We start from the raw sequence: 22417 nt of genomic DNA, 5'->3' as shown, positions 1-22417 counted from the left end.
CACTCCTTTATATGGCTACTATAGTAAATGTCACAAGAACCTACTCGATCCAGTTCTTGTCCCATGGATGGCGGTGATGTCAGCCTTTACCCTCACGAGGCCATCAACCAGCTGGGCAGTGGCACCTTCGCAATTAAGGGACCGTACATACCCTTTACACGTTTACAGTGGTCATCATCAAAAAGAGGGGCCTGTCATCCGAGGCTGTTTTCATCTTTTCATTAATGGTTTTCTACGTGGCGGGTAACAAACCCTCAAACTTCTCACTTTAYCTCGCCTTTAAACGGATGTTTTTTGGCTACCCAGAGAATAYTCAGTCTAAGACTGGAAGTCATAAGCTGCTCGAGCTATAGGTAAAWGAATCGTGTCTGGCCACTTCCAAATGAATGAYGCTCAGAGAACTTTCCCCACTTGCATGAATCCACCACCTGAGTAAGCGTTTATTTGAACAAGAAAACTTTTTTTTTTATTTTTTAGTTATATTTACAATTGTTTTAGCAAAAGCCCCTACCTAATGTAATAATCTATAGCATATTCAACACGCGCTGCCATCATTAAGAGTTCACGTGTTTTTGCCAAGCCGCTGTAATTATTGGCGTCGACCACAGACACGGCAGTATTAAATGCGTACAATGATAAACATAACTACGCCTACAGTGGCATTTACAACAATAACAACAACAGCTGAACTGTCACGTATGCAAAACTGCATTTCGTGCCATTTACCGTTATTCCGTTTTTAAACTGTCGCATGGCAAATTGTTCGCTGAGTTTACGAACTGCTAGAAATGCAAATATTATCGCAGCAGCCATATTTATTTCCAAATTTCAACGGTACTTTGCTCGAAATTTGCTGTCACTGGCATAAGTTTTAACCTGCTAAATATTTTTGTAAATACGTATTTTTGTAAATAATTCTAGCAAATGTATGAATGGAATATTGAAGCATTATCAATTTGGTGAAATGTATTTGAAGTTAAATAAATATTGAAAGTTTTTATAAATCCTGTTAGCAAATTCTGCACAATTACAGAATACAGCTAATTTTTGAAATCTGTACAAGTGCAACATTTTTCCTAATTGTATGCAATAGAGCGAGTTACAAGCTAGTTGACGAAATTGATCGAAATTTACATGAAAACCTTATGACATATTCAGAGAGCACACTGGAGTAATATTCTAGCTATTCCACGAATATATTATGAAATGTAATAACAAATCTGATCACAAATATTCGCTCGTATTCATTCAAAATCACTAAAAAATAAAAWAAAATTACCTTCGGCCGGCTGCATCAAWGCAGTAATGCTATCYTTCACAGGTGAATTTSTTATAGCGCAAAAGSGTATAAAAAGAATTATATCTCAAAGCCTGAGAAACTAATTTCTTATGTTATACAAGTATGTATAAGAGGCGATCCTAGTAGGACTACTTTCTTCAATAGCCTTACTTTGACAGAACACGCGTTATTTGTGTCAAGCTCTCATGATATTTTTGGTCAGTATTGTTTGGCATATAATCATGAAAAGGTTTATGTTTGAACAACGTTTACTGATCGTTCAACTTTATTATGARAACTCACGTTTTCCAAAGAATGTGTTCTTAAATTGAAAGCGTACAAAATACAGTTTCGCTCCACGGGCTCTTGAAAAGTTCCAAGAAGATCAGATATTTTGGAGCCGAAATTTGGTCACCCGTGAGGTCCACTTCTGACTCAATGGGTATRAAAACAAGCAGAACTGTCACATTTGGGTTGAACGGCAGACATTCATTTTATACAGAAAAAATAACGTTTGCTGTTGGAATCTTCGGTTCTTATTTCTTCGTGAGAACGTACCCGTCAAAGGTGACAGTTATCGCGCCATGATAACCAACTATTTGTAATCTGAAATTGAAGCTCGTGATTTGGCTTCAACTAGACGGGRCCACTTTTCACACATCGCATCAATCAATGKWTTWATTKAGATAACACTTCRGTGAGCWGWTAATTTCACGTCTTGGGCTGGTCGATTGACAACCATGATCATGTGATGTCACACCATCCTGAATGCAGAATCATTCCTGAGGGGATGTGCAACGTCTAAATCTATTGAGACAATACCTCTTCGATTCCGGCCTTGGAACAAAAAATCACCCGTACCCGGTAGTTACCAAGCGAAATTTTTCAACGAGCCATTGAAAATTGAACTCAACGGATGGACCATCTGAGACTTAGCTTGGACCAATATTTGAAAAACAATAATTTAAAAAGAATTTTCTTTTAAATGATGATAAACACCTTCCTTTCAATTTGAAGTTCATGTTTTTTTTTTTTTCTTTTAATAGGGAACCTCGAAATATATGACCATATATATTTCATATGTTCTCCGACTTTTCAGGGTATGAGTAATAACGAATAATCGAGTTGTGGCATATCACAAACGTCATTTGTAATATGTTCTAGTTTTGTCAAACTCACTGAAGCTTCTTTGACAACAATACAATTTTGATGACATATCTTACCACTGAATCGAAATATGTTCTTCAAATGAGAAAAACTGATTAACATGTCGGAAAGATGCTATTTCGCATGGAGAATGTTGTCCTTTTCTCACTACGACTGTCAGTGAATTTGACATAACCCACACATAAGGACTAAAATATACCAATAAGAAAAATATTTTGTGCAGAGTTTATTTAAACATAGCATTTTAACTTTAAATATGGCATAAATCAGCTTTGCCTTACGGCAATGGGGGTTTTGAAAATATGTAGACATTTCCATTAAAAATTTACCATCTTGAAACCAATGGTAGTTATGACTGTAATATTGAAAAAATTTCTTTTTATCTCACCTGTTCTTCAAGAAATTAATGTTTAACGAAAAACATAGGTAATTCTCTGTTCTGCGCAGCGAAGCGTGCTGGAGAACATATATTGTTAAATAATTTTTAACGGAACTAAAACGCTGTTATTATGTATGAATGTGTTCTTAATAAGACAACTGAAAACTTTTCATCTCCAAGACTTTACAAAACGTTTTTCAGCGAAAACAAAGGTAACAGCTGAATTTACTCCTGGAAAGACTTAACAATTCCTTTATGCAGGCACACTTATTACCATATAACTACACACGTAACATAGGAATGTATGCAAAAATATATGCGCTTGTATATATTTGTTTCATATTTTTTAGGAAAAAATTTCATGAACACACACACTTTCAAACAAATAGCACACACACAGTATTTGAAATGGAAATCACGCAGACGAACTCACCTGATGCAGCGCTATAAAATCCTTTAAGTCACGCCATTTGCTCTCGTACAATGAACGCCGGGAATACATGCGCTGGATTATCGCCGTCACATTACCGAACACGACGGCGTGCATTAATGCTGACAGGTGGGCGCGAAAAGGCGGCAGAATAAGCGTAACGCAAGAATGGATTAAAAGGGAATGAAAAACAATAATTTAAAATTTTTAAGGAAATCCCGGTTAATTACTTTTCAAATCCACATGAAAATACGCAGTATAAGTACATATGTATATGCATTTATGAATTGTAAAAATGTGTCAAGGTTTTCACGCTTTCTTACCTCCAATTAGCATCATGATAATGGAGAAGACTTTCTCCGCCGTCGTATTCGCGGATACATTGCCGAACCCCACCGATGTTAGGCTGGTAAAGGTGAAATACAGCGCTGTCGAATAGGCCTCAGCGTTAGTGATATTTGTGATGGGTATCTTTAAGCGCTCAGACAAAGCGTGCATCCAACCTGAAAGCAAAGTAGATATTATAATTCGTCTCATAACTTAAGTGGTAGAAGAAATAGAGTTATAAAGGGTCTTCATAAAAAGTACTATGTTTTAAAGGTATTGTTGTTCTGTGGCGATTCACGGCAATCTAACATATTAGTATCCACTCAAAACCGAAAACAAAGGTTTTGTTATCGGAACGACATGGTATGTTTCGATGATCCAATAAAGTTTTCTGAGAAAGAAAAACAAACGAAAAGATTTCTGAAATGATTTCACATGTAAAAAGGAGATCCTCAGTAACACAAAAGTTGTATAGCAACTTGGTCGACAAATTTTCTCAGAGAGCAATTTTAGACATTGGTATTGAATGTTTTATAACCCAATTTTCGCGTTGGAGCTCCATAAATCATGTAAATTAGTTAAAGGCTGAGATAGGGGTTTGACTAGCAACACTTACTAAAGCTAAAGTGGAAGATAACACATGCTCCAAATTGTGTTATTTTAAGGAAGGTTTACGCAGATTATATCTTTAAAGGTCTAATCTAGGGGAGTAAATTTCAAGTAAATTTTTAAGTGTCGTGTCTATAAAGAAGATTATCATAAAATAGTAACTCGCTCCAGTAGAACCTGATTAATCATGGATATCACGGAGAGAAAGGAATTCAATGTTTCAGTTACGCCCGAGCCCGTATGGATAAGTAAAATAAACCTTTTGTAGACATAGTCTTCTATAGTTTGACTTTGAAGATAAAAAAAATGTATTTTTCCTAGGCTAGAATACTTCCTTAAAACAATATCTTCAAGAGAGAATTTTGGTTTTTAAGTTTCATCCTCGGAGAAGGCAGAAGTATAGGATTTTTTTATAACCGTATACTAGGTGTGCCCCTTAAAGCTCATATTAACCAGGCTAACAACCGAAGGCATTTGCCAAAAACAAAAATAATATCCCCAGCACACAGCAATTATCCTTAATCTACTCACTTGACAAATCAAAATTGACACTTCAATAAATTTCCTTTGCCTAATTGGATTGACCTATTGACCTTTACAGCGACTGTCACAAAAACACTCTCATTTATATAGGCTTAGATGCTGCTGACATTCGCTGAAGCACATTACACATCCTTATGTACACACAGAGAAAATAACACCCACACGCACGCACGCGTGAATTTGTGCGCTATAACAATTGAATGATTAAACAGGAAAGACGGTCTTTGCAAGCCAAACCAAAACATAGACAAATAATCCAACGAAGGAGTACGTACGTAGCGAATGTAAACGCACACACAAAAAAACAACGACAAAATAGCAAATGTCAACAATGTCGAACTTAGAAAATAAACTGCGTAAACACACACACTCACACATATATGCACACCAGACGACGCACATTGCTGCCAGCAAGCGCTGTTGATTCGGTAGAAGAATAGTCGAGAGAGAGCGAAGAGGCAAAACAAGGAAACAGCTTCGTCAGCGGATCACTGCGAAGCAACAGCTCAATGTCAGCAAACAAACAAGCGAAGCAGCAAATGTGTGACAGGGCGAATGCGAGCGGATTACCGAGGTGTGTGTATTTGTAATGACTGGTTGCGTCGGCAACTGTATGTGCTCAGCGTTATAAATGTAGATATGTACATATGTATTTATTTGTGTATGTGAGGCACATGTCTTTGGAAAATAGTTTGTACTGCAATGCCTTACGCTAACAAGCGGAACTGATTGAGGGCAGAAGGAAATTGCTTATAAGTTTACATTTCCTGGCAGTTCTAAGGGGAATTTACTTATGTACACATATGTATGTATGTGTGTTGTCATGTCTGTGTGTGTGTTAGACCCATTAGCGAATTGTATGAATGAATGTCCTTACACTACAATTCACTGAAAGTTGGCACTAATTTTCGGCTGATTAAGTGGAATGAGAAAAGTTCGAAGAAGCTAGAGAAGTTATTTCTTGAATGAGATAGATAAAATAATAAAGTTCAGTGCACTTATAATCCATTAGTGAAATCTAATTATCTAATATTCAGTGTTACAAGGGGATGGAAAGGAAAAGAGTGAATAGGAACGAGGAACGAAAAGGAAAAGACAGGAAAGGACAGGAAAGGACAGGAAAGGAAAGGGTAGGACTGGAAAGAAAACGGAACGGAAAGGAAAAGATAATAAAATCAAACGTAACGACAGAAAAAAAACAAGAAAAAAAAACAAAAAAAAAAAAAACAAAACTCAAAAAACGCACTGAAATTCAAAATGAGACTGGTAAAAGCTGCGATCTCCAAACTATTCGTCGCGTGCTGTATTATGTTGGTTACCATGATCGTAATGTCCGCAAAAAGCACGATAGTAAACATAGAAAAAGTTTCTAAAATTCTCTTATTTTCTTAGATGAAAGTAAGTATAATATTTTTGGCTCAGACGGAAAATGAAAAAGTATGGGCAAAAGTAAATACAGAGCTTAATCCATGTACTGTGGCTGCCACGATAAAACATAGTTGTGGGTCGCTCATGGTATGAGGATGTATGGCAGCAACTGGTGCAGGGAATCTTGTATTCATTGAGCAGACAATTAACAAATATTATTACCTTAATGTACGAGTATTAATACCAAATTGAAACGAAAGTGCTGCCACAACGTGACTTGAAGGATCCTTTGTCTTCCAACACTACAATGATACAAAACACACCGCTCACATTGTTTCGGAACTGCTACTTTACAAGATACCCAATTTATTAAAATACCAGCCCAATCTGCAGATATGAACTCTATCGAACATTTGTGGGATTATTTAGAGAGAAAAATCACAGAAGCCACCAAATAGCGAACAAAGAATCTTTAATCGATGAATGGGGCAAGATTCTTTCGTCAGTGACCCAAAACAAAAAATAAAAACAAGAAAAAAGCGTTAACTTCGGTTGCACCGCAGCTAATATACCCTTCACAGATGCATTTCTTTTAATAATTATATGTTCAGTTTTTATGGGAACTATATACTATAGTAATCCGATCTGAACAATTTTTTCGGAGATTATATTATTACTTTAAGCAGTAATCTATGTCAAATTTCGTGAAGATACTACCTCAAATGCAAAAGTTTTTCATACAAGCCCTTGATGCCGATAGTTCGGTTTGTAAGGCAGCTATATGCTATAGTAAGCCGATTTGAACAATTTCTTCCGATATTACATAGTTGCTTTAGAAAATAGTCTGTACCAACTTTTGTAAAGGTACATTGTCAAATGTGAAAGTTTTTCATACAAGAACTTGATTCCGATCGTTCAGTTTATATGACAGCTATATGTTATAGTAGTCCGATATCGGCAGTTCCGACAAATGAGCAGCTTCTTGAAGAGAAAATGGCGTTTGCAAAATTTCAAAATGATATCTTAAAAACTGAGGGACTTCAGACGGACGGACGCACGGACGGACAGACAGACAGACGGACATGGCTAAATCGACTCAGCTCAGCATACTGATCATTTATATATATACTTTATAGGGTCTCCGGTGCTTAATTCTGGGTATTATACCTTGTTCAGGGTATAAAATTGCAAAGAATATCCAATAAAATGTTAACGGTCCATCAAAGCTCAAAAACAAAACCATTGGAACTTTTTTTTAATGTATTATTATTGCTTACATGCTTTAGTGATATAATTTTTAGCTATTTAAACTTTTTTTTTCCTAAGTTGAAAAATTATTATTTTAAGTTTCTGTTCTTTATGATTGATGTTAAATGAAATGTGAAATAACTAAAAAAAAWGGATATTAYTWCTAGTTCTGAGGCATTKTTTTYTCAAAACTAAACGGATAAACGCAGTGGATAGTAACTTATTTTTGCAATGCACTGTATATTAAACACTTCAATTATGCCTTTCCAAGGATTTGGTATGAACAAATATATTTTTTAGCAAAATAAATGCTTTTCTACAGTAAGAGATGTCCAATCACCATCTTGCGTATGTTTTTTTGTTTTTTATTATATTTTTCCTGTCTCATACATACACGCCTATATTTTTTATTGAACTTCTACATTATTTACAGTGTTAGTTTAATAATTTATTAAATTTTTTTCACTAAACTACAGTTCAAGCACTCAAGCAAATTTCTTCCTTTCCGACATTTTTACGAACATATATACRGCTGCGAGCAGTGAAATAGTAGTGGGTGTTAGAGTTTTACATACCTGTGAGTTATGCAAAATTCTAAACAACTTTAACATCAATTGAAATGAAAAAGTTTATCATATTTCCCTGGCTACGTTTATTAATAAAAATATTTTAATTTGAATGGGTGTAAGATATATTTATTCACAAATTTGTGTTTATATGTGAAATTTGATGGGAGCAGTAAAATAGTAATAAAGCAATAATTTTTTTTTTTAACTGAAGGATTTTTGGAAGCTCCGTCTATACGAGATATTAGTACTTGGTAGCATGGCCATGACTCTGGCATCTTTTTAGTGGTGTGTTCTGCCATGCTTTCTGCACTACGGTCCACAACTCATTGTTGCTTTTGGGTTTGTCATTCCATGCGGCTTTCTTAACGTCTGCCCAAAGGTTTTCAATGGGATTGAGGTCGTGTGATTGAGCTGGCCAATCCATGACCTCAATTCCATTGACCCGAAACCACTTCTTTACCACCCTACTGGTATGTTTCGGGTCATTATCTTGCTGAAATATCCCAATCAGCGGCATGTCCTCTTCAGCAAATGGCATCATAATATTCTGCAATATATTCACGTATGCGTATCGGTCCATTATGTCAGTAATTTTTTAAATTGTGTCTACGCCTCTATAAGAAAAACAGCCCCAAACCATGATACTCGAACCGCCATGCTACAAAGTTTTTGTGGTAAACCTGGGGTCGTACTCTGTATTAGGGGGGCGTCTTATATACTGACGGGACCCTTTACCGCCGTATAAAAACACTTTCGACTCGTCAGTCCACAATATGTTGCAACACTTCTCAATCGGCCAAGGTAATTGGTCTTTGGCGAATTTCAGASGTCGAGCTACATGMTTTTTTTTAGTAGCGGTACTTTTCGAGGACTGCGGGCATATAAATYATATTCCCGTAAAAGTCTTCTTACTGTATGAACACCGCAGGGCAAGTTCAGTTCGTTCCGAAACTCCACAGCTGACATTGTAGGCCGAGTCTTAACAGATCTTACAACTTTACGTACAGAATTCTCAGAAAGAATCCGCCTTCCGCCCCTTTTTTCATTTTTTCTTTTTTATAAATAATTTTGCGAATCATTGTGGCTGACCACCCTACCAGACTTTCTACTTCTTTGTATGTTTTACCACTGTTTATGAGAGATTGAATCCATTTTCGTTTCTCTTCACTGCAGTGCTTCCCGCGGCCCACTAAAATCTGCACAGTCATATTTTTTAGCTTTTTTCATTGGATAATAAATAAAATAACAAGAAACTCACTTTCTGATTAGTAACATTAAATATTTTTGAATAAAAATAATCTGTGTCCAATCAGCTCACCGTTCACTACAATTTAAATGCTCGCTGATAAAAACCGATATCACAATATAATTAGCTGTAAAAAAGTAACGGTAAGTATTTCACACTTATTGTTATGTTTAACAGGACCGTTACACTACAGAGAATATAACTAGAATAAGAATCAAATTCAATACCAAAAAAGAAACAAAATTTAAAGCGAAACTATTTTTGTCAATAGCCACTACTATTTCAATGCTCGCAATTGTACATAAGCAGATATTGGCATACAAGTAAGTGAAACTAATCCAAACATGCGGCCGTCCTTCACCAAAACGAGGATTGCCTGCCAATCAAGTGTTCGGAAACACAAACCACGTGACAGCCAAGAGAATGASTGTTGGTCAAATATAAAATCTAGAATTTCCCAGCAAAATCCAACAACAACAAATGAGGTAAAAATTTCCATGCATATGTAATTTGTAGGTTCGCTCTTGTTACTACTTGCGGTTATGGCCAGGAAGCCACTCTCTGCGCCATCGATCTATTGCTTAGCAATGCATTCRATAATAGAATTCCTATGAAAACCCSAATGAGTAAGTTTAGATATTAGTTCACATACATATATGTACAAGTGTATTTACATCTGCGTTTGTATGTGTAACTGCTTATTTGCTTAAGAGATTTAWGGAGGTCTTGTTGGCAAGGCTTTGCCGAAAATATAGAATTTYATTTTAATTAGCTGCTAAACAGCTTATCACTTTTGAGGTGCCAAGACAGCGCAGCCAAAATAGTTTAGGGAAGTGTGTATTTGACTTTAGGCAGTCAACCTTGGCAACCTCGTTATTAAGTCTCTTCGTAAATTGCAATTTGGCACGGAAGCAAAGTCAATTCGAGCTATGTGATGGACTTTTAATTACTTCGGTTAGAGAATGCGRTAAATCTTGTTGAAGCTTAGATGCTGAAATTTGTCGCAAGCGCTACACACATAACTCCATTAACAAGTGTCGTCTATTATGAGTGAGTTGTGCATTAGAAGTGAGATGAGGGCAGAATCCGTGTGGCTTAGAAGTTTTGAGGAACTTCCTATATTTTAGAAGTAGCTGGCAGTGAAGATGCCAACTTATACCCGAAATTAAGGTAAATATGTTTTCTAGCATTTTGAGCTTGTGGAGGGTATTACAGCGTCAGTGAAGYCGGAGTTATCGTTTTTCTTATTTAAAGCTAAAATAACTCTCACGGTCTGTATATATGTATATATTTGGTTGTAGCGCTGTCAAATTATCAAACCAAATAAGTTTGGTGTCAACGTGATACTTTCCTAGTGTTAAGCCGCGAATATTCTCCGAAAAAATCGAAAAAAAGAAAAATGGAAATATCTGGGAATTCGCTAATGAAAATGCTGTTTTTGCAACAAACTAACCGAAATTATCACAAAAGCACCCAATATACTCTACAAATTGTTGCAAATAAGTTGCCGAGCTTGTATGTGGATTTAATCGCAGCTCATGTATACACTGCTCACCACACACATTTGCACGCGMTACACGGTATTTACATGAAAGGACAGGCTGTGGCGCACCAACTTGCTACGCGGCCATACGGTGCGTATGAGTAATTTTCGTGCGAAGGCAAAATGCATGAAATTAAACACATTGCGGCAAGGCGTATTCATTTACCGTAAGTGAGGCACATGCGGGCACGCACACCCTCATATATACATATATATAYGTAGATGTATRTGGTTGTATGCGGTATGGGTACTCACCTATATCCCAGCCGCTATCATTCATCATGTACTCCTTTTCGGCAATGACATACCAGATGCAGGCCAACCAATGCGCCACCAGCGAGAAGCACAACATCAGCAGTGTCAGTATCATGGCGGTGTACTGTGAGTATCGATCCATTTTTTGCAGTAGCCGTGCCAGGCGCAACAGGCGTGTCAATTTCACCAAATGAATGTGCGACTCCTGTGGGAAGAAAAGGAAACCAGAAAAAAGAAGAAATTATCARCGCAAAAAATTGTGTGGTTATTGTATGCAGGTTGTGGTGATTGTGTGTTGAAGGTGCTGGCGCGTAAAGCACGCTTGAAGGCAATCTGCTTTCAATGAAAAAATGGGCAATGGAAAGAATTTCGAACTTTGCTGCGAACTSAAAAGGAACGTGAAAAGTTACGCTGTCAATGATTTCGCATGCGATATTTTTTGTTTCTTCATGGATACATGTACGAAATCGGATGATAGAATAAATAGAGGTTGATGAAAAGTAATCGCAACATTTTGCTGGMGATATACGACTGCAACGACATCCATTGACAAAATAACGAAAASACTTTTTTGACTACCCAATATATCGGTTATTTACTGAATAATATTTTATGGTTCATTGTGGTTCCAAAAACGAAATTATTTCCTTCCATTATGGCTAAGTACTTCTCTGTCATCTGTAATACATCCACGCATATATCCGCCCTCCACAAAATGCTTTTGCATACTACGCCTCAAACAGAACGAGTTTTTATCATTATCTAGACTGAAAGCTAAGAGCCGTAGTTACCTAATCGATATTAGTGCCCGAAATAGACTAATTGGATCTACAAAAAATCGAAGCTCTGATAGATGGAGGAAAGGGAATTCATTACACTGCTTCCTCGTACAACTAGTTTACAAAAAAAACCAACTACAACATAAGTACAGCCTAGGTCAAAACCAAATTAGCATGCTCCCATAATGAACGCACCAACAAAACAAAAAAGCGAAAGCAACTCAGAAAGTCAACGGCAACTCACCGGGTAACACTCAATTTAAGAGCACACCCATTCAATCAAGTGTGTACAGCAGCTTACTGAAAAGAAAGAAGTCGATTACTGCAGGCAAGCAGGGGAATCACTACTCTGTTGGCARATAGACACACGCCGCCTCGGCGAACAAGCAAACACGAACTGTGCTAAGAAAACAGACGCTGTGTTTATGCTATRATACGCAACGGTGGAGGAGTTAATCCCAGCGATTTTGTCGCCGATGCCGCAGAAAGTAAGCTAAGACGAATGAGCGACCAAATAGAAAAGGAAAAATCGCCGGACTAAGAGACGACCAAAGTGAGARGAAGATAGTAGGTGGTGGCTAGGAATATAAGATTTTAAGAGAATTGGAAAGTGGAATGGAAAAATGGGGTTAGTTGAAAAAGGCTTTTTTGAAGTTCTGAACCCAAGCACTGTGCTGAGAAGCATAAATATAAGCGTATATTGTTTTATAATAAGACTATAAATTTTGTTAGCCTCGGGCGCTAAACTAAAAATTCATTATATTTTTAATTTATTTATTTATCTTCAAAGCTTTTAAAAACTACGTATTTTKAAGTGCAACACTAATGTGTATTAATGACCTGCAGTATTTCTGAGTTTTCCCTCATTACCTTTTTTCCYTTGCCTTTGATTTTACTTCAAGCTGGCAACTACTCTGCGGTCATTAAAAACACGGCAGCAGTTAGTGCAGCGCTTAAGTTGTCACAACAAGAAATTTATATTGCCTACTTTATGGCGCGCAAGCTGTGTCGTCGGCTATCCTCTGTTGCGCGAATAGTTTCTGATTTAAATAATTCATTTTGTYTTCTCTATAAGTGTACGCTTAATGGAGGCAAATTGTCAGACGCCTCTCGTTTGCTAGAAAGTACTTTCAGTGTGTAGCTTAATGACACTTTAGGGAGCAGATTAGCGGTGGCTATGAAGCTGTAAGTAAATTAATTATTAATTGTACATGTTTTTTCTTTTTTCTTTTCTGCATAAAAGTTCAAGAGTCTTTACATTGAGGGGCGTTGCAAAGAGCTAAGCCAATGGAACTTATGAAATATGCTCGGAARAGAAGTTTCAATATAACGTCAAAACACCTTTTGTACCAATCAGTCAAAATCAAGTTGTATAGTTGTATGGAAGAATATTTAATTTTCAACTTTGCAACGTCCACTCTCATATTACTTCCGACGAAACTGCTCAGCTGTTCAGTTGCCACAAATCAGCAACGAGTGGTTAGCTATTACGCTCAACAAAACTCTGATGTCCTTACGTGATTACAAATCTTACAGAGTAACTTGTCTTTCACCATTATGACGAACAACTTCCAAAATAGTATTCCAYATACAAGTACTATTTTGCCCCAATTACGCCACTGCAACTCTTTATTTGTCGTTGCACCATCACGATTGCAGCAAATGACTCGTACACAGCATTAAAGGAGTTCAAGAACTTTAAAAGCTCTAAATCGTATTTAATCACTGCTGATTATGCTGATGATTCGCTGGCRTGCCAACAAAGGCAACAAGTATGCAGCAGGAAAAACTGGTTTGGCAAGACAGGAAAGCTGAGYATCTCATCACGGTTGTAATGGCAGCAATAAAAATGAGAAATATCCCATCAGCATTGTTTGCCGGACGCAAATGCACGCAGGAATGCACACATCTGCTGGACCAACCCGTCTGCCGACATGATGCCAAGATTGTGGGCACGAACTGCACTGAATTTCAATCAAGTGTCGGAAAGAAAAAAGCCGTATTTTTGTTGAACGAGCAAAACTTAGCAAATAAAGAAAATGAAAAGCTACAAAACAGCTTTAATGCCATTTGGKGYTATGGGGATGCAGGTTGTTTRTATGTTAGTGGATTTTATGCAAGAAATCTAGCTCGATAGAAGACAATTGCTTGGGTAGGGAATAAGGCATACTCCTATTAGAAGGTGCTCGCGACAGAAGAAAGCAAACCGCTGCAGTGATTTCTGTTAGTGGGTTTCCAGTGCAGTTTKACTAGTAGTTACAACACTGAAAAGTTATKTTCTTACCATATATGTATGTATGAAGGAAATAGTAAGGTGTAGTTTAGGGAAAATAAAGGTTATGTAACTGTGGTAGCAACTAAGTTTATTAGAAACAATGAAGGTTGTGAAAAGGAGTGAGAGCTTCTATAAAATATTGCTTTTAAAGCAGATGTTTTCTTAATGTAATCTCTTACTTCGATGATCCAAAAAAAATAACTGAAAGCGTAATTTTCCCATTTCCATTTTTCATTTCCCAGAACACAAATGCTAAACTAAAATAACGGAGATATTTCACTATCAATTTAGATGGCTGTTGTCTCGCAAGATATTATACTTCATATTCGCCCGACACAGAAATTTGTATTCATATTTGTCTTCTCCAAAAACATTCACTACTTAAATTTTTTTTTTACTGAGTTTTGAAAATCCATTATCTCATCATTATCTTAACCGAAAATTTCTGACAGCCATCTTAAAAAGACTGTAAACAACTCACAGCTCAAAATACATACAACAAATAAATGAAAAAGTTAACTCTGATTATTCTAATCAACAACTCAATTAGGCACGTCCATCGCACACAATTCTTAAACTTTCAAAGCCGACAAGTAACTTAAGCAACTTGTTGCTGCGCTGTTGTGAAAAAAGTTCACTTTAAATTTTTCATTTTGCTACACGCCGACTACTCACCTCGCCATTRTATAGATCCGACGCATACAGATGATCGAACGGCAGCGCCGCCAGCAAATCGACAACAAACCAGCCGCGCAAATAGTTAATAGCAATCAGCTTGGAATCGGAGACAACTTCACCTTTGCTCGAGACGAACGTTGTRCGAAAATTCAATAAAATGTCTGCAAAGAAAGCACAACAAGCATCAAATGTGTACTTAAATATTGGCACATAATAAAATATTCAAAAGCCGCCGTTGACTGRCGGTCGTAAATAAGCGTTAGAAATAAATAGGCATGGAAATTCAATAAAAATATGTACAAACAAACCAGCAGTCTGCGGTGACTAAGTAAATGTAATCAAATGCTGCAGACTACTCGGCTACGAGACTGGAGTGTTGCAATAAAATGGTGAAAACAAATACGAGTAGTCAGCGTTTACTTGACCTAGGAAGGTAATTTTGCATATTTTCTTTTTTTATATTTTTCTATGGGGATATATGTGTTTAAAGTGGCATTCARGTAGATTTATAGTGACCAACATGYCGTATGAGTAACCTGCATATTTATTTGATTTTATTTGATTTTAACTGATTGCAATAAGCGGCTTTAAACAGGAATTGCGAGTTTTATTTGTTATGAAGATGAGTTCAACGTCACAATAAATTTGTTGTTGTTGTTGTTGTTGTTGAGGACTTAATATATTTTTTTTATTATTGCACGCTCCTGACTTCGGATTTCATGCACAAGGCAGAAAAAGTGCATTTTTTGTTTGTGAACTTTAATAAAAAAAAAATTTTAGTAAATGAATAAAAATTTAGTGCGTTTACTAAATTTAAGCTACTTTAATGATGACAGTTATTCATGTTGAAATTGTTTGGATTTTCTTGACTGGTAAAGAAAATTGTTCTACTTCAAATTACCTCAAAACTAAAAAAAAATAAATCGTATGATTAATAATTATGAAAATAAATGATTTTAGTTATTGACAAAATGACGCTTTCCAAAAAAAAAAGTTGTTGAAAAAATTTGCACCTCAGAGTGACAAAAAAATCGAAATTAGTAACAAAACTCTTATTATATCAGTAAAAATTTCATGCCGTTTTAGAGAAATTTTCCTCAGAGACTCTGAAAACAGAGTTGAGAAAACAARATAATTTAAGTTAAAAATTTTGGGAGCCCTTTACATTAAATTAAAACAGTTTTCTGCATCAAATTAAGGTCTTTGGAGAATATTCCGAAAAATATGGAAAACAAAACTTTTTTTTGGTAATCATAATTGGCTGAAACACCTCAACAAATTATATGTAACTAAACTTTTTATAGCCTACTGCAAAGCATTTAAATCTTTTATCACTTAATTAAAAAAAAAAATGTTTAGTCACCTAAACACCTAATACTCAAACATACATTTAATAGTTGGTACTACGTGGCGTATACGTAACATTCTTTAACGACTTATTTTTTAAGATTTTATTTAATTATTAATCATTAATTGTTAATAATGGTCTTAAATCAAATTTGTGTACCACTTAAACGCCTAATATGTATACATTTGATAATTGGGACTACATGACGTATACGTAACATTTTGTAAATATAATATATGCCGTCTTATTTTTGAGATTTTGAAGCGCTTGCTAATTACTAACAATACTCTTAAATAATTTTTGAGCTCCTTTATTATCCTAAGAGTATCAACAAATAATTCATATTTCTCACAAAATTCGACGATAAAAGGTGTCCACTTATGTATTTTATTTTTATAAACTCACCAAATTATATGAACCATGAAATGACCTTTCTCATACCATTCGTAGAATACTTTCACGCTCCGAACATGCATATTTTACCAACTTTTTGCAAACCACCCACTCACCTGCGATGAACAGCGCCTCGACAATAACATCCGACACCATGGTTTGACGATCAGCTTTCGCGAATGCCGCATTGTATGGCACCAAAACGGCCACATAGAAGGTGGACACCAATATAATCCAGTCCCAAAAACCCTTGAAAACACCGTAATGCGGCAGAATGAAGCGTGACTTTTTTATTGATTGCGTTTTGTATTCGGGAAAAGGCGCCTCCGTTGAATGCAATAAATTCTGTTTGGAAAAGATATTAAAATTTGCATGACAGAAAAAAAAAAAGACAAACAACAAAGCGTAGGTAAACTCAAAAATCGTACTAATTGCTTGAATGGCAGTTACTACCCTAGAATTCTTGTTGTTGTATTGTGCGCGGCGAAAAAAGAGATTAAATTACATTTAAGCTGAATGCGAGAATTATTTGTATAACCGTGTTGGCGGCTGTTACTGCACACAAAAGAATGCTGCGTGAGTTTATGTGAATAGGCTCTCACACATACACAYATGCGCCTACGCACACACACCTTTTCACGTTTATTAGTCGCGAGCATTGTCAGGTAGATATTGGATTTAACGCTAACGAATGAATGTAATATGACTCGACTTACACACGATTGCAGTTGTATGGCATTAGTTTTATTCGCATGTCTGTCGAATTTAATTAAGAGGCAAAAACGGAATGATGAACGAGCGTGTAAGCGTGTGGGGCATATGTGATATGTAGAGATTAAAGGCTTGACTATCATCGTTACAGGAGRYAGMTGCAAACTATATGACTAYAACAAAGTCTTTCAGGCCGAAWTTTTGGCTATAACAGAAGGTGTCAGTTGGATTTCTGATCCAACCAGYGATTCGATAAATATTCCAGTGAATAGAGAAGCGGCAATTAAGGCCATTCGTAGCGCCAATACTACGGCTCTTTTCGTTATGCAAGCTGATAATAGCTAGACTTTTAGCAGGTAACAATTTTCCTAAGACGAGTCAAGCATTTCAGCTTTTTGAAGCAATCTGTCTTATAAAACCACCTCAGAACTTTTAATACAAGCAATACAGAACATACCAAAAAACTACCTTGGGGTAGTGTAAATGGTGGACAGGCCAAATAGCTGCTACTTCTATGCAAAGACGAGCTTAGAAAMATTGTAGGGGTCATCAAAGGGCATCTACCCTTAAGATGCCACTTTAAGAAAATGGTAAATAGTAAAATGTGGACACCAGAGCACTAACTGTGTGAATGCCATGCCTTCAGCTGGATGAGAATACTCCAACTTAAGAGACATTGGGTARCTGTTGTGAAAAAGAACCAGGTTGTTTACAAAATCCTCGGAGTTGTTGTATAAGTCTTAACTTGKTTGCCACCTGAGAGCACAAGGAACGTATTAATAACCGCGACACGGCTATGCTGGCTATGTCATGTCATAAATTAAAACACTCCAGCTCTGAGGTTATTCCACGCAGTACTCGCTGGGGAGAGCAGAGGAAGGGAAATACATCCACTMAGTTGAAAAAACTAGGCATTTCCTATTGACACCAAGCAACGAAAAGAAAGGATTGTCTATGTCAATATAGAAGAAGAAGATATTATGTACTGTATAGATATAGATGAAGATATATTTCTTGTTCCAAGGGTTATCTAGCATGTGTTTAAACAGCCAAACTCGCGGTTAACTAAGGCATAAAGCTTTTTATTCCAACTCTAAGTTTTAAGCCTGCTTACAATTCTGAAGCAAAATTAGGATTCAAGTACTTTTTACTATAGCTCATGTTAAAACAAAGGCCTATCTTTTAATTATATTTCACACAATGTRCACTCGGCTGTCTGCTATATTGCTTTCCGGAATGATTGCGTTGGTTGAGTTGTTACAAAGCTGAGACTGACTTTTCTACATCACGTAGCTTTCAATTGTCTATTTATTGTTAAAATAGCATTTAAATATATTTTTCTGTCATCGAAACTGATTTTTTCTTCTTATTTTCGTACCTATGACAATCAGTTCTACGTAATCGTATTTATACGTTAGATAACCTACGTGGAAACATTCAAAACCAAAATTTGGAACGATATTTTATGACACCATGCCTGCAACGATACAACAACAATTATTTATCTTGYGACATACGCGAATGAAGACAAAGATTTGGAGTTTAGAAAACTTGTTTAAGAATAAACGTGCGTATAACGTAATAAGTAGTAGTGCTTCCTTTTATTTCTATTTACTYAATAATTTTTWAATTATTTAATTAGTAAGTAATGTATTATATATATTTGTCTACTCACATTTCCTAATTTCAATTTCGTCTTCACCTTCTCCGGCTTGTAGTGGCCGGATAGTTGATAGAGCACCGCGCGACTACGTCGCCGTCCCATGTTACAGCCAGCAGGTACATCCAGATTATTGCCCTCCATGCCGTCAGCATCCGACTCCGACGTCGGCGGACCGCCCAGACCTGGCAGGCCGCCCAAGCCCAAYATGCCAGCATTGGAACCGGCACGAAAACGCGCGCCCAGCAAAGCAGCTGTAAGGGCAAAAACTTTGCAGCATAAACAAAAAAATTGCGAACAGAAGGAAAAGCGAAGATAAAGGGGGCGAAGAGTACATTTTACGGATTTTTTTTTTTTTTTTTKGAGCAAACAAATACAATGCAAACGCAAATGAGAGATAAAAGTGAAAAAGAAAATAAAAATGCAAAAAGAGCATGAAAATGGCAAGTGAGATAGGTGTGAGAAGTGCAAAGATGTGTAGCAAAGTGCGTGGGATTTTACAGAAGAGCACAAAAGCGCGAACAAGAGAGAAAAAGAGAGAGAAAAAGAGAAAAAAGAATGGATAAACAAAGGTGAGGATTATTAATGGTTTCTTCTTATGATATTTATAACTTTATTGACATATACGCTAATTTRAATRTGCATAGGTGCACGTGTAAGCATTTATTAGGTTGTGTGGGAAAATACCATAATTAAGTGTTTTGGATCGTTCTTGTTTAATATATATAAATATATATATTTTTTTTTTTTTTGTTTTGTGATTGTGTGTCGAAGCCTGCAATTTGTGCACTAATGTGTACTCACTTTTAATTAAATATTTTTTTTTTACAAACTTTTCATGCCACATGCACAGGGCAAACTACAAACTACTTGACGGTTTATAAATATGTAAATAATTTCAACTAAMACTAAAACTACTTTCGTGGAAATTTACTTCATGCCAGAGTGCAGTCATTAGTGGCTGAGAACTTTGTTACAAAACAAGCAAGCACACACAACTACACATATATATAAATAAAAGGAAGGATATGAACAAATAAATATATAGAGACTCCTCTATAAAAATATTCACATATATTGCTTGCTAGCAAGTTTACTTTCCTCAACTTTTTAAGTTTCTATAAAATTTTGTATATTTATTTTTCCTTTAAATAAATAATTTTTTTTTTTTCTCTTTTTAATTTTAATTTATTTTTTTCCATTTTTTATTTTTATTTAATTTGAATATTCACTTGTACGCATTGAAATGCAACGAGTTGCCAAAGCGTTAAACAGCGAAATTCGCCTTTGCATTTTCATTACTACAGCAAAACTTTTCTCATTTTATAAGCAAATATTAAAATTTTACAAAGCACTTTCTCACGYGCACGCCTGTGCATGCTCTGCCTTTCCTGCCTTTGTTGTTCGACGAGGACGTTTTCATAGCCCAGCGACTGTTAAGCGCTTTGCTGTTTTGCACTTAACGCATTTCGCACACTTTTTACGCTTTTTCCTCTTTTTCTATAAAGTTTCTAAACTACTTTGCCGACGTGCGCGGCCGCTGCCCAAATAGCTTTATTTTAATTTTTATTAAATGCTAAGCGAGTTTCAAACTTAAACGCCACTAATAGCAATAACAAAAGAGCTGAAAATTAATATGGATCAGAATTACCTACCTATGAATATGGCTCTATTTTTAAACCTCGGACTAACTTAATTTCATGAACCAAATTCGCTCGTCAATTTCAAAATTGGTTTGCCGGTAAATGCAAAATACTGTTATTTAGCAACTGGACAAAACAAAATTCTTAGAAATAAGGCTTTCCACAAGTCTAGATTCCAGCTATGCGAGTTATATAAGGAACTTGAGGTGTTCGCTTTGAAACAAGCTGAAGAAGGGTATATCAATTATGGTTTACATTGGTGTCTTTTGCAATGAAAATGTGATGTAAATTCTGAAGCAAGTTGGACCCATATAAAAATTCGGCTTTTAGTTTCTGCTCTAAATTTCGGCACTATCTATAAGGGTTTTTATTGGATTTAAACAATTTTTCATCATAAGATAAAGCACACTAAAAACATTATTCSTGCAAAGTTTTRTTCCGTTATGTYAATTGCTTCTTCATTCGTGTATTCACAAAATAATATAAAAATGTGAAAAGAATGCCATGTTTAAAATTTTGTCGTGATCGGTTGGTCGGGTTCCAAGATATRGGATTTCACTAAAAAGTGGTCGGTGCCACGCCCATAGTCCAATTTTCACACCGGGCTCTCTTATGCCATCTCGGTGGTAAAATTTGAACTTTTTATCTTCAAGCAAATATCACGACTAAGCTTTCCTTGTTAATTTCGATATTGGTGTCCTAAAAAGCGAAAATAGTATTAATTGGCAATTAGTTCAACTCAAGTCTATTCAGATTCGATTAAGTTCTGAATGTAACATCAGTCAAATGGCCTCCACGACTTCTTTTGCAAGCAGAAATTCGATTTACCCAATTCCCAAATACTTTTTTCACTAAATCAAGTCGTATGTCGTGAGTAGCAAGTTCAGTATTGATTTCTAAAACTTCAAAACAATCTGATTTATTACCAATGATTTAAATAACCCCACTAGAAGTAGTCTAACAGTGTTTAACCATAAACTCAAGTAGACCATTCAATGTCATAATTTCTTGAAATAATCGAGTCAACAAACTATCCAGATGTGGCCAAGATCAATTTCTTTCAACTGCGAACGTAAAATGTTGGTTATCAGTAATCCATATCGTTATGTGCTGACTGTTGCGGTGTCAGCAGCTTCACTTTTAAAGAAGCACAAAAGGATGTTTCCACCAGAATAAACACCGCACCGATTTGTCAATTTTGGCGAATCTAATGCTTGTTCATGAATAACTTGAGAAGTTTTTTCGCACCTGCATCGACAGTTTTGTTTATTTACTGCACCATTCAGATGAAAGTGCGCTTCATTGGAGAAGATGATTTTCTTAAAAAAAAGTCGTTATCGTTATGAAGTTCCTTCAATAGAAAATCAGCAAATGCATGACTGCTAGAGTAGTCCAATGGCTTCAGTGCTTGAGTGAGAACAGTTTAATATGGACGCAAGCCCAAATCCTTTCTCAGAATCTTTAAGAAAAATTTAATGAATGGCAGCAATATTTTCATTACTTCGAGCAGTTCTTGKCTTATTGGCACTTGAACATTATGTAAAGAAAATGTACGCTCGAAAATTTCAACAGGACGATTATTATGACCATAAAATGCTAAAAGCRCAGAAAATGTTGCAACGGGAAAACGATTATCTTCATAAAAAAATTTTTAATTATCTAAAGAAAAGTTCTGCGGAAAATTTGTGGCTCTTTGCGCATTTACAACGGCAAATACCGCAATCGATGGTTCAGTGAGCATATATACATACGACGATATTGACATAGCTAACCTGGTCATATCGTCCGAATTAATGAAAAAACTCCTAGCTACACTTGGARGCTCCAAAGACTGATGCGTATGTTATTCCATGATGAATTTGTAATTAAACAAGTAAGGAAGAGTTAAGTTCGGGCGTGACCGAACATTTTATACTCTCGCATGATAAATTGATAATCGAGATTTCAGGCGTGTTGTGAACCGATTT

At 36.0% G+C, this 22417-nt stretch overlaps 1 protein-coding gene across 1 annotated transcript in view; it reads right to left on the bottom strand.

Annotated features, from left to right (window-relative positions):
* Nucleotides 1-3258: 3258 nt before the first annotated feature.
* Nucleotides 3259-22417, bottom strand: part of LOC108971774 (potassium voltage-gated channel subfamily H member 8-like) — a gene marked incomplete at its 3' end in the record, with an annotated part of 145950 nt that continues 126791 nt past the window's right edge. The window contains exons 7-12 of the mRNA XM_018938046.1: nt 18823-19076; nt 16553-16781; nt 14693-14856; nt 10964-11168; nt 3579-3758; nt 3259-3377 (exon numbers count right to left, since the gene is read on the bottom strand). Coding sequence (XP_018793591.1) covers nt 3259-3377; nt 3579-3758; nt 10964-11168; nt 14693-14856; nt 16553-16781; nt 18823-19076 — 1151 coding nt within the window. The remainder of the gene's footprint in view (nt 3378-3578; nt 3759-10963; nt 11169-14692; nt 14857-16552; nt 16782-18822; nt 19077-22417) is intronic.

Source organism: Bactrocera latifrons, unplaced genomic scaffold, assembly GCF_001853355.1.
Source record: "Bactrocera latifrons isolate USDA-ARS-PBARC rearing strain unplaced genomic scaffold, ASM185335v1 scaffold_36, whole genome shotgun sequence".
Taxonomy (NCBI): domain Eukaryota; kingdom Metazoa; phylum Arthropoda; class Insecta; order Diptera; family Tephritidae; genus Bactrocera; species Bactrocera latifrons.
This window is presented reverse-complemented; position numbering and strand designations above follow the sequence as displayed.